The sequence below is a fragment of the Epinephelus lanceolatus genome, chromosome 17, assembly GCF_041903045.1.
Source record: "Epinephelus lanceolatus isolate andai-2023 chromosome 17, ASM4190304v1, whole genome shotgun sequence".
NCBI lineage: Eukaryota > Metazoa > Chordata > Actinopteri > Perciformes > Serranidae > Epinephelus > Epinephelus lanceolatus.
In genome coordinates this window covers 4,981,225-4,998,604 of record NC_135750.1, presented here as the reverse complement: position 1 = coordinate 4,998,604, position 17,380 = coordinate 4,981,225, and the positions used below count along the sequence as shown (strand labels likewise).

Genomic DNA, 17,380 nt, shown 5'->3' with positions numbered 1-17,380 from the left:
GTGCTTCTCAAAGTCACTGAAGGATCCTTAACTGACTGACTTTAAAGGAGGCCGTGTCATCAAATCCTGTCAAAGGACTGTTCCAGTGTCAAGGATCCTTCAGATTCAACCTTGGACAGAGTCCTTCCTTCTAAGCGGACATGAAGTACCCACAATTGTTTTTTTTTATCATACAAGCATGAAAACATATTGACAGACACCTTATAATTCATACTATCCAACATGTCCACTGCCAAACAACATGATTTTTATTTTAAGTAAAGTTATTTTGAAGACAGAGATAAGAGAGCTAAGTACCTACCCCCCTCCACGCCCCACTAATCACATGATAATGACATGATAATTGCTCTAATTCTTTCAGCCTCAGTTGGTGTATTTCTCAGTGAAGCGTGGTGAGTAAACACATAAGAATGTCCTGCAGGCCAAAGCATCGCTCATTTGTTTTGAGGTGAACATATTTCGGAGGATTAGCTGACACGGCGGTGTCATGTAAGCCTACAGGTTACGCAGTGGCGCAGCTCTTCAGATCAGATACGCTATTCATATTATTGTAGCTGAGTGTGTGGTGACTAGGGTTGGGATCCGGATCCGGTTCTTTTTTGGAACTGGGTCCAAAGTTCCGGAACCGGTTCCATCACATTTGGCGTAACGGTTCCTAGATTGTAAAAAAACAAAAAAAAACAAAAAAAAAACCATCACGTGCATTTCCATTAGAGTGCCGCATATTTCTGTTTGAACCCAACCGAGCCCGACATTAACTAATCACTAAAGCACTGAGTTTGTGTCACACAGTTGTCATGGTTACAGGCTATTTAACAGGCTGGGCGTGCCTGCTCAGCGGAGAGGGAGACCTCCGTGTTTGAGACGGGAGCGGGCGATGGGAGGTCCGAGGCTTCCAGCGAGAGGAGAGGGAGAAATATAACAAAATAAGATAAAACAGGAAAAACCTGTCTCCCTCTTTTATTGAATTTTCAGCGTTTAATCAAGGCGGAGGCGGGCGGCGGGAGGTCTGCTTCCAGAGAGGGGAGAGGTAGAAACAGCCAATGTGTGTGTGTGTTCTGTTCAGGTGTTGTCACGTAAATAACAGTGCCCAAGCATGAAAGTATTTTTTATTACATTGCTGTGGTTAATTTGAGGTAATAGTGTTACTGTAGAAATCAGAGAATCACTTTTTGTTGTTTGCATTGCATTTGTGTTTATTATATACTTGTTTGAGTATAGCAAGTATAATGAATATAATGTAGGAATCAGTAAGAGTAATCGTTAAGGAATCGGACCGTTAAAATCCTAATGAGTCCCAACCCTAGTGGTGACGGACACAGGCTAGGAACACTTTGGAATCTGTGTCTGTGAGTATCGGGGGCGGGGCTTTGCGTTATATTTCACTGTATAAATGTTTTTTTTGGTGTGTTGTTGTTGTTCTTGCTTATTTAACTGTAAAGCACTTTGGTTGGCCGTTGGCTGTTTTAAAGGTGCTATATAAATAAAGCTGACATTGACATTGACATTTACTTGGCCTCACCTGTGCGTTTTCAGTGAAAAGAAGAAGTAGCTCAGTCCATTGGGACTTCGGTTGGGAATTGGACAGTTCAAGTCCCCGACCAAATATGGAGCGTAGACTGCAAATGGAGACGTGGCAGTTTGCCTCTTGGACACTGCTGAGTTGCCCTCGAGCAAGGCACTGAACCCCCACCTCTTGGGGCGCCTGTCCATAGGCAGCCCCCTCGCTCTGACATCTCTCCATTTAATGCATGTGTAGGTCCTGGTTGTGCATGTGTGTGTATTTCCTGTGTGTATACGACAACAGAGTGATAAAATTGAATTTCCCCTCAGGATTAATAAAGTTTATCTTTTCCTTTTCTTCTTCTTCTTCTTTCCCACCGCCAACTCTTTACCCCAAAATGATTGGACATATGTTTTTAGATTGTCCAAATCAACCCTTCATACATTCCTTGGACTTGACAGAGTTTCCTCAAGTGACCTAAAGATTCATCACAATTGTTATGGTCATGTTTTTTTACACATTCAGGCACAGTTCTGAAACAAAAAAGATTTATTTACCTGTTTATAGGGTTAATAATGTCCACCTGGGGGCACTCCTCAGCCTGTTAGGAATCTTTCCTTGTCTCTGTAGGACCTGACTTGAAAGGGTTCTTCCGATCAAGGAAGGCCGTACGCATGCTTTGTCTTTAACCACCTCGAAAACACAAGGTTGGACGCTGGGTGCTGCCCTTGTGCCTGCTCTGTGCCAACATTCAGGGGTGCAGGGGCAGGTTGCGTCTCAGGTGACTAAGCGTAACATATCCAGCTCCAAATCTTAGCCTGCTTACCGAAAATCCTGAGTGCAGAGCTGATTTTCTTCCAGGCGCTGTTTCGTAAGTACTCGGCCAAAATACCATCCGTGGGACAGATTTAACGCTCTTGGTAGCCCCGCACTAAAATGATCAACATGATATTTACAGAAGAAGGGACAGGTATCTGCCAGCTGTGATTGGCTTTTCCTCGTCACATGGCGTAGCTGTCACGCCTGAGAAGTGGGTGCTCGGGAACGCGTGCATACTGCTCTGGTGTCACCATGGCGTTTGAGTGCGCCTGCCATGTGTCAACATTAAAACAATGAATTTGAGGGCGCTAAATGCAGCATGTGGACGGCCCTTTATGCTCCTTGCTTTCTTTTGAAGACAGCTAGCTTACCAGGAGCAGAGTTCCCACTATATTATATATATGTTATAAAGATTATTGTTTGTTTTTCAATCAGTTTGGTCTTATTTTGGGTGTTTGTCTGCAGCCTGTGTGATACTCTGACTGCATCTGTAGCTGTCCTTTTGAAGCAATGTCATTGCATCTCCACTTGTAACATTTAAGTTACTGAGTACAGTCCCATCTGTGGAATTAAAGTTTTATAGCATCAGCACTCATCATATTTCATTATGTTTTTGTAATGAATAAAGATGTAGACCCAAAGCCAGATGAGCTGGAGGCATGCGGCTGGATGATGTAGTTTCTTCATTAGACACCTGTTGGACACACCTGGGGAAATCCACACATCACTGCCATGAACAAGTTGGTTCATACTTCATAAATTCTAATTTTATTCTCCAGTTTGTTCATACTTTGGTGTGTGTATTTGCCCAGATGTGTGTTTGGTTCATGTTGTTGCGCAGCAGAGGGGATGGGAGGATGAAGAGAGGGATGGGGGCAGTAAGAGGGTTGAAAAAGAGAGAGGTTAGCTGTCAGTGCACAGGGGTTGCCGCTGAGGACGTAATGGAAAAATCACTCAAGATTAACATGAAACACAGGAAATGCTCTCAATTGAGCCTGATTGCCTTTTTGAGCCTGTGTGTGCATGCATACGAGCGTGTGTGTGCATGCTTGCGAGTGTGAGAACTCCTTGTGAAAGTGCTGACAGAGCAGCTCCTGTTTATTGACAGGATTTCTTAAGAGGTATTAAAGCTTTTCTGAAAAAGAAACAACAACATGCTGTACGATGGTGATTTCCCCAACTGTTGGAACACAGTGTGACACTGATCCGGGGTCAGACGGGTTTTTACTGTAACATGTGAGACCTCTTTTTCCAGTCCAGGGTTTTACTTGTATTGAATCGTGCGTTGAGTGAGACGCTGGTTTCTCGTCTAACCACAGGGATGTTGACCTATATGACTCTTGAATAGCTTTAAAACCACGAGTGCTTGAATCAGTAGGAGCTCACTGATGCCGGAAGTTGTATATATTTAAATTTTGAGGGACACTGATGTAGCGAGCCAGAGTTGTTCAGGCAGAGGCAGCAAACACTCGAACCAACACATTCTCACTCTGACCTCGTCACATATCGACGTTTGGACATGGACTTTCAACGTTATGATAAGACGTGCAAGGTACCCTTAATGCGTTGGCTGTTGATGTTCTAGGACACCTTTCAACTTCTGCCTGTTACATGCATCATCTCTTTTCAAAATAAACTGCTGTTTTTTCAGGAAATGTACAGTTTGCGTTCTCTACCTTACGGCCGGGCTCCACCGGCTGCAAACGCAAGCGTCATGTCAGCGTAGCGTCACGGCGTATTCATTTGAGCTCCACTGACGGCATACGGAAGTGACACGTAGAGAAGCCAGCGGGGTTGTTTACGGTTTGCTGAACCGAGAGGCTGCATGTAGGCTGTATGAAATGGGTAAGTTAAAGCATTTTCCACCCCCAACAACAAGCAGGTAGGAACCACCCACTACGTTCCTACCCAGCAACAAGCAGGTAGCAAACTCCACACACCTCGCATCAGTACTTTTCCACCCCTCGGATCGGCTTCATTGCCTGCGTAGGCCTATTGACTGTTTTATTTTTTTATTTTTTATGCAGGGTTCCATAGAATACAATAAACAGTTTCAGCTGTATTAAAATACATAGTTTAAACGGTAGGATCACGGATAAACATGGGTAAATGCATGAAAAAAAATCATCACATATCACCTCTGATAATGGTTTATTCATTTAAAAACACATTGTGCTCTTTTAGCACACTATTTCATGTAGTTTTTATCTGCTGGAGGGTCACGTAGGGGAGCGTAGCGCGACAAAAATAGAAGAGCCGCGTAAAATAGAGAGTTGTCGCGTGACAGACGGCGGTTGTCGCGCCGCTACCGTTGCCGGTGGAGCCGCTGTAATTGATTAACAGGGGGGCGAGCTGCTACGGGACTCGCGCTGCAGACGTGTCACGCTGCTGACGTGCCCGGTGGAGCCCGGCCATTAGTCTCTTTCTAAATAACACAAATTGACGTCTTTTTCTTCAACAACAAAAGCACATGGTTGGGTTCAGGACAAAGAACAGGGTTTGACTTTACATTCATATGGGAGGCGAACACCGGACTCCCGAGTAAAAGTCATTGGTTGTTGGACCCATCCACCACCCCTGCCACCTGCCCGACTTGGACTTTCGCCCCTTTAACTTGCGTTGTTGTCTGGTCGCGTTTTCTCCTGATGCCGCCGGGGCAACTGTGTATCATGCCGATGTGAAAGGATGTCTTTTTTAGTCTGTGTCTGACACCAGAAGTCATTGACCAAGCTCTGGTGTTTGACAACTTGGGTTGTGGGAACAGTCAGCAGGTTCCTGCCTAATGGCCGGTGAGCACGTCGCGATTTTGGGCTGTCCCAGGCGAAAGATGGCCATCGTGAGAGAAACGTGACGATACCTTTGGTCGTGGCTCTAAAACAGTGGTCTTACGTCGCACTGTGAGACAGGTTCAAGGACGGCCGTTGTCAACGTCTTGCAACCAAAGATAACCTGAGATAAATTTCTGACACAGTCAGAAATTTAGGATGACTATCTCACAGTGTGACAGCTGCTACGACCTACGTCTACTAATCAACCAATAGAAATGCAGGACGAAATGACACAATGGTCACCACGACACCGGCGCTAAACCCAAACAAATGATCGCTTGCTATGGAGGTAAAATGAACAGAAAGAAGTGTGTTGAACTCCCAGAAAGAGGAAAGTTTGGTGCCTTGAAAGCCTTGTTTATTTGATGTTTCCTCCAGTTGCTATCATGACTGCGAGAAAAAAGACGCTGCATGGAAGGAAATTGCAGAGGAACTGCAGCTTCCAGGTGAGCAAGCTACCTTTGGTGGCGCAGATGGATGACGTACACTGATGTGGTGCACGCTGATGACGTTGCATATTGACGTACGTTGTAACCTGCGATTCAGTAGTAAACAGCCATCGTACAATCTGCACACATCAAACTTGATGTCGTACCAAAGTTTATTAGATCCACGTCTCACAGTGTGTCATGCAATAGTCCTATAAGATTGCTAAAATCGCACAGTGTATAGAGGGCATAAGGATCTCAGGTTGCACTTGTTGGTACGGAGACAGTGGTTCAGATATATATTCTGGTGCAAGGCCATGAAAAGCTTCAAAAGTAATAAGTAAAATCTAAAATCAATCCTAAAACAAATGGACAGCCAGTGTAAAGTCATTAAAATTGGTGTTCTCTTTAACTGATTTTGTCAGAGGTCTCACAACTTGGAGACTATTAATTGTCTTCTGATACATACCTGTTAAAAGACGACTGCAGTAGTCCAAACATGAGGAAATAAAAGCATGAATGATAGTTTGAGTGTCATTAAAACTCAGAATAGACCGTATTCTAGCAATGTTCCTGATATGATAGTTGCCTGACTGCATGACCCTGTTAAGTGTGTTTCTCAAAGATGAGATTTGTGTCAAAGGGCACATCCAGGCTCCTGACATTTGTTGTGACATTGACTGATAAAGGACTGAGAGAATTCTGGGTACTTGGATGCAGACTGTCAGAACCAGTGAGAAGGATTTCAGTTTTATCAGAAATTAGTTAAGGAAAATTTGCTGACATCCATTTTCTTTATATCTGTTAGCATGTTCTTGACATTTCAAGTTAAGTGTTTGTACTCAGCCTTCGATCCTAAATCTTTTTGACATAAGTAGGGGATTCATTATGGCTTTACTGACATTATTTCTCAGACTAAATTGTAAGCTTGTCCAAAACAGCGCCAGAACAAAATTAGCAAGCTGTGCAATATATTGATAAAAAGGAAATGTTTTTTTATCTTAAATTTGGGTTGTTTTTCACGTACAAAGAAAATTGTGCCTGAAAATGAAAAACTAATATAATTGCAGGTCTTATTGGTCATTCATCTTGATAAACAAGACAAAACAAATGTTGGCATATCGCACAGAAGCCTTTTCTTTATTCCAATTCAAGCAGTAATCATATAAGTAAAATGACTAGAACACATAAAATAGTAATAGATTTACACAGAAAATCAAAACATGAAGAAAACTCATTTAATTATTCTGCGATAAATAAATTAAGGATATAACAAAAAAATGAAAGATTATCTTAACTTTGTCCATTCCCTGCAATGCAACATAAATGATTATCTCCTCATCCTGCAAAACCACAACAAGACATCTTCACATAAATAAATATCATTCCATTAGTGCAGCTGAACACCTGCAGCCACTTAGTATTGAATTTTCCTGCAGCAAGGTGATGTGTAATACAAACATTAGCGTCAGCAGCCATTTGAATTCAATCACAAATGCATTAGATTCATATGCTATTTTTCTGCCCTGCTGCAGGCGTGCAATTCAGATTTAATGTGCCGGGAGTCGCCCGGAGGTGAGATATGCAAACAGGCAGCCAGTCCCCGGTTACATTTTTCGTCTGAGGACATACAGAACAAGTGCTGCTCTTTCCTGCCTCACCATGAGGCCATCAATGTGCCTCTTAGCAAGATACAGGCCCCAGCAACAGTACAAAACTACGGTTGTTTTTGGGGAGTGAAGAGTGATGAAAGTTTTGAATTTCATGCTGGGGTCACGTAAATAAAATCAAGCAAATGTCAGTCAACATAACCAAGGTTAAAAAAATGAAATGGATGTCTTGGAAGGAGAATATGCAGTAAAATGGAATCAACTGCTAACATTTATCAACTTATGTTTTCAGTGTGTTTGCATATATGTATGTACACTCACTGGCCACTTTATTAGGTACACCTTGCTAGTACTGGGTTGGATCCCATTTTTTTTATTCTTGGTGTCATAGATCCAACAAGGTGCTAGAAACACTCCTCAGAGATTTTGGTCCATATTGACATGATGACATCACACAGTTGCTGCAGATTTGTCGGCTGCACATCCATGATGAGAATCTCCCGTTCCAGCACATCCCAAAGGTGCTCTATTGGACTGAGATCTGGTGACTGTGGAGGCCATTGGAGTACAGTGAACTCATTGTCATGTTTGAGATGATGTGAGCTTTGTGACATGGTGCGTTATCCTGCTGGAAGTAGCCATCAGAAGATGGGTACACTGTGGTCATAAAGGGATGGACACGCTCAGCAACAATACTCAGGTAGGCTGTGGTGTTTAAACCATGCTCAGTTGGTACTAAGAAAATCTCCCCCACACCATTACACCACCAGCAGCAGCCTGAAGCGTTGATACAAGGCAGGATGGATCCATGCTTCCATCTGAATGTGGTTTTTCCAATCTTCTATTGTCCAGTTTTGGTGAGAAAACCCGTGTGAATTGTAGCCTCAGTTTCCTGTTGTTAGCTGACAGGAGTGGCACCTGGTGTGGTCTTCTGCTGCTGTAGCCCATCTGCTTCAAGGTTGGACAAGGTGTTGTTGCTTCAGAGATGCTCTTCTGCACACCTTGGTTGGAACCAGTGCTTATTTGACTTCCTGTTGCCTTTCTATCATCTTGAACCAGTCTGGCCATTCTCCTCTGACCTCTGGCATCAACAAGGCATTTTGGCTCACTGGATATTTTCTCTGTTTGGGACCATCATCTGTAAACCCTAGAGATGGTTGTGCTGAAAATCCCAGGGACAAAACACACAATAAACAAAGTTAAAGATAAATTCGACTGACAGCATTTTTTTTAGATAACTCAATGATATGGTTGTTGTGAACTCTTCAAGCCGTGATAAACTTGTAGTGAAAATCCAATACTGGGCAAGCCCTAGTTCAGAATGACCTGAACATGAACCATTAAGTAAAAACTTGGTTTGAAGCCAACTGTCAAGCTCCAGTGCATCTGACGTGTCATGTTATTTTCTCCTCAAGACTTGAGGCACATTGGCATACCGTTCATGGTTTGACTTTGCATGATATCCAGATACCTGCTGTACCGACAGCAAACTGCTCACGTGAAAGTCAAGAAACATTCAGATTTTAAATATGTAATTCAATTTAGTTCTTATTCATCATTACTTGTCAGAAAAAAGGAAATTCACTTAGTTGTGGGTGCAAAAAATAGAAAATACACTTACCCAGAGAGGATGTTGCATAACTAGCAGCTCTTTTGAATTTACTGTCCATTATTCTCACCACTTCCTATAGTGCGATCAATATCCTGTAAGAGCAATGCATGATGGGACATCAAAGAACAAACCTTTCAACAGCAAATCACAGCAGCTCTTAAACAGGATTGTTAAGCTGCCTTTTTATTTTGGGGGCTTGCTAAAACAGGACAGTTGCATAAGCTCTTGACTTCAGAAACAAACACACACATACACACACTTGATCTCCTCCCTGGCTTGTCAGGGCGGCTGTATTTTTGAAAACACCTCAGGCTGAAAGGCTGCATTGGCTACATCGAGGAGATGTTGACATTTTTGTAGCGATCAACCATCAAGCCCAGAGCGGCTGCATTCATGACCAACCCTGTCATCTCTCAACACTGCTTCTCTTATCTCTCACACTACTCCCCCTCCTCTCTCACCCATTCAGCCCTCAACTTTCTCTCTTTCCCAGGTCTGTTCCCCTCACCATCCTATTTGCTCCCATTTCCCACAGATTTAAGTTAAAGATCTGAGACTTTCTCAGTACATTTATGTCTCTCAAATTATGGTCGCAAATTGGTTAGTGAGCAGTTCTCATTTTCCAAGATAATCCTCCTCCTGACAGGTGTGGCATATAAGGATGCTGATTAAACAGCATCATGTGTGTCTTGGGATGGTCACAATTAAAGGGCACTCTAAAACATGATGTTGAATCACACAACACAATACCACAGATGGCCCAAATTTGAAGGGTGCATGCATGTCACTGGCATGCTGACTGCAGGAATGTCTTAATGTTCATTTCACTACTATAAGCCGCCTCAAATTTGGTTTCCCATTTGGCAGTACATCCAACCGGCCCCACAACCATTGACCACGTTAGCCACACCAGCCCAGGACCTCCACATCCAGCTTCTTCACCTGCAAGATCGTCTGAGACAATAATTGGTTTGTACAACCGAAGACTTTCTGCACAAACCTTCAAAAACCTTTTCAGGGAAGCTCATCTGCATGTTTGTCAATCTCACCAGGGTCTTGACCTGACAGCAGTTTGTCATCAGCAGTTCGATGAACAGCACTTGTCAAGGCCAGTTGGATGTACTGCCAAATTATTGGAAACGACTCTAGAGACGTCTCATGGTAGCGAAATGAAGCTATGTGTTAGTTCACTCAAGACACGGAAGTCATACGCCCCAGCTGTACCCAGCTAACAGCCGCCTGATTGGATCAGTGCTTCTAATCAGTCAAACACCAATCACAGCCCATTCTCACAACAAGATGGTCCATTTAAATATGGCCTCCTACTCACTGATTCTTGTGTTCCAAATCAATGTCACAATGTCTAAGTATGAACTACATAATTCAAAGTTGTTGTGTGTGTGTTTATTTGTATGATGTCTACAGATGTCGAATAACTTTCTTCTAATGTCATTTCTTTTGGTGTGCAAATTGTGCCAAATTGCATTTGCTAATCTGTCTTCTCATCTGTGCAAACCTCCTGTCCTGCAGAGACTTGAAGCTGGACAACATACTGTTGGATGCAGAGGGTCACTGTAAGCTGGCAGACTTCGGGATGTGCAAGGAGGGAATCCTCAGTGGAGTCACCACCACCACTTTTTGTGGGACACCAGATTATATCGCTCCCGAGGTGACCTTACACAAAAAAAACCCCACATTAACACAAGATATACGTATTTTGCTGGACAATGTTTGACTGTTTGGTGACGATACCCAACTTTTCAATGCTAAGGTAGAGATAAGAAAAGAATTATTTTAGGCTTTTGGTGTTTGATGTTGCAGAAAATTAATTAAATTAAATTCAGCCCCCAACATTTCACAAGCTTGCTTGAATTAAATTATACTTCCATAAATATGCCCAGGATTTATGTGTGATTTTGTAAGTCTCGTTTCTATGTGTTATTAGATCCTTCAAGAGCTGGATTACGGCCCATCAGTGGACTGGTGGGCTCTGGGGGTGCTGATGTATGAGATGATGGCAGGCCAGCCACCATTTGAAGCTGATAATGAAGATGATCTGTTCGAGTCCATCCTCCATGACGACGTCCTCTACCCTGTCTGGCTCAGCAAGGAGGCTGTGTCCATTCTTAAAGCGGTCAGTTAGCTGTCTATAACAAAAAAACACTTTCTAGTCCATCTAAACACGGTGGTTACAGTTTAATGTGGTACAGTTAAAACAAAACCTGTACTTCCACAATTGAAAAATCCATAATTTGGTCATCATGATAACATCATTGGTAGGGATGGGTACTGAAACCTGATATTAACAGGCTGTGGGGCTAAATTATCAATGACCGTATTACTGATAAGCTCCAACATTATCCAGGGTTCCCATGGTCGTGGAAAACGTGGAAAAGTCAGAGAATTTCACACTTGCATTTTCCAGGCCTGGAAAAGTCATGAAACTAGTCAAAATAATTAAAATTTTTGAAAAGTCAAGGAATTTTGTTGTGTGTAATAAAATTAATTGTTACAGCAATCTTCCACGTCCTTTTCTAAAACTCTAAAAGCATATGCCTACATTCTGATGTTGCTGATGACCCATTGTTTTTCAGACTTCTAGAAATGAGTTAGTTAGTTAGTTAGTTTTCACACAACAATTAATTATTATATCATCAGTGATTGAAGAAAAATATACCATGCAGTTCTGTTCATGTTATACGTTGTGAATGGTTCCAGAAATTTTATTATGGGTCCTTGAAAAGTCATACCCTGGAAATCCAGAGTTCTCACGAGAGCACAATTCGAATTTGCTCAGCGAGTCACTCTGGCAATCAGTAATGATGCTCATTACCTATGCCGTTGGAGCCGAGCTGCACCAATCACATCGGTGTATCTGATATAGGCGGGCCAGAGGCGAGCTAAACAGATGACGACAGCGCTGCGACGATGAAGTCCAGAATCAGTCAGTAAACATTGCAAGATGGCTACGGATGAACGCTACGCTGAACGAGTTAGACTTGGCTTTTTCTCTAAAAGAGGAACAGAAGACGGCGCTCGAATCTTTTCTTTGCAAGAAGGACATTTTTGCTGTTTTGCTGACCGGATACGGCAAGAGTCTAATCTACCAGTTAGCTCCGCTGGTAGCTAAGCTCTGGATACGTCACCCCGTGTATTGTTCTGATTGGTCGTAGTGGTATCCAATTGCGTGCAGTGATATTTTCAAATGCATGCTTGGTGCCGCCCCTCGAGTTGGGCCATTTGCATTACTCATAGCCAGACCCTAAATCTGTCTAGATTTGGGTCTGGATTTCCAGGCTAGAAAAGTCATGGAAAAGTTTGAAATTTTAGCCATGAAAATGTGTGGGAACCCTGGTTGTTTGTTCTTTTTTGATACTTTTTAATAATGTGGTGTAATTTATTATCATGCAGCAGCCTAACACCTGCTTTCTGTGTTAGGGTTGAGCTCATTTACACACACAAACACACACACACACACACACACACACACAACATGAACAGCAGAGCAGAGGTCAAGGTGGACAGGTAGTGAGAATAACTAAAAAATGACTCAAGCTGACAACAGCTGCGTTTGTTACTGTATGTAGGTGCGATAAAACCTTTGTTGGGTAAAAAGCCAACACTTAATTACAGTAATACACGTGTTCAACAAGCATTAACATGTAAACAGATATGTAGAAAGCAACATTTCAGTCAGCTCTGTCCGCAGTCTCTCATCCATCGCCTCTACTTTTATGTTTTACTCAAGCACAGCGCATTAGCTCAGCTAGGTAGGCAAACTCTTTTAAACTTAGATGCTGCCAATCCTCCCTCTAACAGCCGTACACATAGATTATGATTCACATCTGTATCAGAGGGAAGAGGAGGGCGAGACAAGGACTGGAGGAATGACTGACACTGACTAATGAAAATGAAACTTACTCAGTATTGATGTCGGGAATATTCTGTATAAAGGCCTTGTGACTAATGTTACTGTTGCTGCCCCAGAAACATTAAGTTCTGTTTAAAATATCCACTTTTTTTTTAAAGAATTAATTTAAAAGAGAATTAATCCGGGACAGGATTCTAATCCTGTCCCGGATTAAATATTTTTTTATTTGATAATGAAAAAGAATCATTAAGAGTATCAGTAAAGTACCAAACCAATAAGCAGTATCAATAAAAGTAGGAGTCCATCCCTACTCATTGGTCACATTTTTTGTCTGTTAATAAGGAACAAACCTGTAAACTTGAAGAAGAAGTCTTCAACACCAAATGTTTGAAAAACTAATTGCAACTCAGAGAAGACCCAGACTCTTGGACCCATTTGCTGAAGTATCTTTAGAGCTTATTTCTCTTTCACTTGCATCTAATGTTCCTCAGGCTTTTTAGATGTCCCCCAGTATCAGCTCCATAACACCCATCCCTCCTGAGCTTTATCCTTGTGCTTTCAAAAAACTGAGCTTTTATGAGCACTGAAACCTTGCACATTGTGAAGCATTTATGATATCTGGTCTTAATGGACTAATGGGCTGTTACAGATCCACAAATAGCTCTAACCTGTCGTTCATTTATGTATCCTCACTTTTTATTTTTGCTTTTGTCTTTTTTTCCTCTGCCTTTTTTTTGTCTTCATCCGTTCTGTCCCATCCGCCTTTCTCTAAGATTTGTGTCTCTTTCTCAGAGTCACATGTGAGTGAGGATGCAGCTTTTTTTCTTGGTGTCATATGTCGATCCATGTTTCCTCCCCAGGAAAAACACTGGGTGATTTCCTCCATGTTTTAATCCATGTCTTTTTTTCTGTGTGTTATTGGTTGTGTGTGTGTGTGTGTGTGTGTGTGTGTGTGTGTGTGTGTGTGGGAGTGTGTGTGTGTGTAATGCCACTTGTCCATTCGTTTATTTGTTCTTCCAGTTTTTCCATCACAAGCCTTGCGTTTACCTTGGCTGTCGACTGCAAAGCCTTGTGGGAAAGTGTGTGTGTTTATGTTGGACAATGTCTTGGACTCTGACCAGTCACTTGACCAGCACTCTGGCCTCTGATTGGACATGTCGTCCAGCTGAAGGACCTGGGGTCACATGATAAATTCTCTCAGCTCAGTTTAATGGCTGAGCAGCCTTTTCACCACTCAGGCAGTTTTCAAGTATTTGAGTAAATCCTGATGGAAATGTCAAAGGCGGCATTTTAAAGGGGCTCCATTGTTTTCAAATTAAGCAAGAAAATTCTGAACTATTTTATAAAATGATGTTTGGGTATCTTTCTGGGTCAGAGAATTCACTTCTTTTTACATCATCTTAAGTCTTTGTGATAAACATTGTGACTCTGCTTGTCCGTTAGTTAATGGAAATCTACAAGTAGCAACCTCTCATTTTTACCGTGAGCTGACTGAAGCTTTCACAAGATCAAAGTGACACATGCTGGAGTTTCAAACGTAAATATTGGCTGCTGTAACTGCAAGCCGGTGTCTGTGGAGCTCTGCATGGGTCTAAAAGTGAGACTGGGTCTGTACCTGTGTGCTTAAGGGCTCATTCATGCTCAACGTTAGAGACAGAGATGTACAGAGCCTTCTGTCCGTACTCTGCATTCATTTCATCCCTATTTGTGCACGTTTTCTGAAAGCTTACAGATATGGATAAACCTGAGCTGTACCACTGGATATCGTGGAGGCAGTGTAGCAGAGTAAATGCTTGATATGATCATAGGAGACACCAAAGACATTTAAATAATGGCGGTACGGAACAAATCAGTAATATAGTGAAAAGAATTCTCCATCCACATGTATGTTATGATCGCACAGACCACTGCCAGTCTGTGACACCAGGAGATCAGCACACGTGGGGCCCTGACCCCGACCCCGCCCCTGCCTGCTGCCTGGCACACAGTGCGCCCACCCCTGATACTTGTCCCTGCAGATGGTGGGCCCATAGGGCGGTGGCTCCATGTTATACCGGAATTCCACTGGGTGCGTGTCCGTTGCGGAACGGCTGCGCTGGTTATCCGCTGCGTGCTCCACCGTCCGTCAACTGGAGCGGTGCAGCTCCGTCGGACAGCGGGAGTCACAAGGACCCACAAGATCTCGTGAATTCGCGTATAATCGCGCGATATAACAAGATGTAGTTTCTATAAACAGAAAGACAAAACCAGAGGAGTAGCAGGAAGACATCTCAGTGCACCTCCATGATTAACATCTCCTCGTCCATGGTGTCAACCGGGTGAAATGACGCTTGAAAACCTCTGACCTGTTGACTTCAGGCCTGCCTCCGCCCATTATGTAGTTTTCAAGGTGTAGTGCAGGAAATATGATCCGCTGTGAACACTGTGTATTTTATTTTGAAAATTAACTAGATGTTTTATTTTGTGTCTGTGCTCGACTTCCTGCCCCGCACAATCTGCTCTGTGCTGAATTGCTGCGTTGTGCTCCGGCGTCCGGCAAAAATAGAAGTCCTATGTATCTGTTGCGGAGGGTTCCGGAGTGCCGGAGCTGAGACGGAGCCGGAACGCAGCACAGCCGCAGCCAGTGGAAGCACACACATTGACTAGAATTGAAACGGATCGGCTCCGCTGCCGTTCCGGAGTGCAGACGCAACCAACACGCATCTGGTGGAATTTGGGGGTCAAGCATTCGGGCTGACCCGACCAGGGCTGCATGGCCCAAGGCCTGGCCACCAGACACTCCCTTGCGAGCTCTCCCCCCCAGTGTCCCCATATTGGGAGAGGTATTCCAAGTCTGAATATGCCAAGCCCAGAACAAGCTGGAGGGATTACATAACTCATGTGGCCTGGGAATGCCTTGGGGTCCCCCAGGAGGAGCTGGAAAACATCGCTGGGGAGAGGGACGTCTGGGGTGCTTTGCTTGGCCTGCTGCCGCTGCATAAATGACCCTAAGACTAAAATTTCAGACCTAAACTGAGATTGTTGCTGTATTTCATCCATTAGCATTGCTTAGGTACTTTTAGGAAATTAGTTGCATGATTGATAATCTCGGGATGGCACGGTGGTGTGGTGGTTAGCACTGTCGCCTCACAGCAAGAGGGTTCCCGGTTCAATCCCAGGTGTGGGAGCCCTTCTTCTCCCGAGTTTGCATGTTCTCCGCATGTCAGCATGGGTTCTCTCCGGGCACTCCAGCTTCCTCCCACAGTCCAAAGACATGGAGATTAATCGGTGACTCTAAATTGTCCGTAGGTGTGAATGTGAGTGTGAATGGTTGTTTGTTTCTATGTGTCAGCCCTGCGATAGTCTGGCGACCTGTCCAGGGTGTACCCTGCCTCTCGCCCAATGTCAGCTGGGATAGGCTCCAGCCCCACCCTCAAGAGGATGAAGTGGTTAGAAGATGGATGGATTGATAATCTCTATAAACAGATATCTGCTTATGTATCCAGAATCCATAAGCAGAGGGACCAGGTTTTGGCATTGGAATCATTCTGCTTTCCAATCCAGTTGTAGATGTCGTCTCTTAACTCCTACTCAATTTCTGCATCTCAAGTCGCTAATCAGAGTGTAAACAATGATTGGCACATGGAAGGGGAAGTCTTCCATGTGCAGTTGGCTACACTGGAACCCACGAAATATTGGCCATTGCCCCTAGAGGCTAAATTATCGTCATACCGATAGCCCATGGGTTCAGCAATTGCAGGGTTGGAGACGGTTGGCGCAAAACACCAAAACCCAAACCAGACCTCAGCCTGAAGCTTTGTCAGGATCTGTGGAGTTAGGGTCAGGATGGAAAACAATAGGGGACTTTACTCATGAGAGATCTTTCATTCGTGAAAAACAAATCAGCTCCCATTTCCTTTTCTTTCCCTCTTTCTCTTAATCTCTGTCTTTTTTTCTGTCCCTTCTCAGTTCATGACCAAGAGTCCTAACAAGCGTCTGGGCTGTGTGGTGGCTCAGGGTTTGGAGGAGGCCATTAAGCATCATGTGTTCTTCAGAGAAATCGACTGGACGCTGCTGGAGCAGAGGAAGATCAGACCACCATTCAAACCACGCATCGTGAGTTCACACACAGAAACACACACCAGATAACTGCAACTGTGAAAAATGGATTCTGTAAAAACTGATTCTGCAGGGGATGTAATCTTCTACTAGGAACTGAGTCCAATTAGCCAAATGATCTTCAAGGATTTACTCTGAAACATTTCCTCTTGTTCTTTGTCTTCCAGAAAACCAAAAGGGATGTGAATAACTTTGACCAGGACTTTACACGTGAAGAACCCAACCTGACGCCGGTGGAAGACAGCATCATCAAGCAGATCAACCAAGATGAGTTTAAAGGATTCTCCTACTTTGGAGACGAGACTGTGGCCTAAGCACACACACTGACACACACAGTATAACTACATACATAGCCTACACACCACCATCACCACACCTAAAAGATCTTCAAGCAAAGACATAATATTTAAGGAAACACCGCCTCTGGAATGAGACCTTCTGAACTTTTACAGATTCTGACCACTCCAGGAATTATACTAGACCACCTGTATTGCTCTCTTTATGGTTTCTGTGCTCTTGTTGTTTGTCCATTTGTGCATATCCCATCAAAATATGCTGAAGCAGCATGTGCGTGCAGGTCAGATACTGCAAGAAACGCTCCCTCACGTGG

At 43.5% G+C, this 17,380-nt stretch overlaps 1 protein-coding gene across 2 annotated transcripts in view; it reads left to right on the top strand.

Moving 5' to 3' along the window:
• LOC117272631 (protein kinase C epsilon type-like) overlaps window positions 1-17,166 on the top strand; it is a 110,749-nt gene extending 93,583 nt beyond the window's left edge. For both annotated transcript variants that reach the window (XM_033651609.2, XM_033651618.2), the window contains exons 12-15: window positions 10,332-10,470; window positions 10,747-10,935; window positions 16,621-16,767; window positions 16,938-17,166. In XM_033651609.2, the coding sequence (XP_033507500.2) occupies window positions 10,332-10,470; window positions 10,747-10,935; window positions 16,621-16,767; window positions 16,938-17,084 (622 nt within the window). In that variant the 3' untranslated portion in view covers window positions 17,085-17,166. The remainder of the gene's footprint in view (window positions 1-10,331; window positions 10,471-10,746; window positions 10,936-16,620; window positions 16,768-16,937) is intronic.
• Window positions 17,167-17,380: the final 214 nt, after the last annotated feature.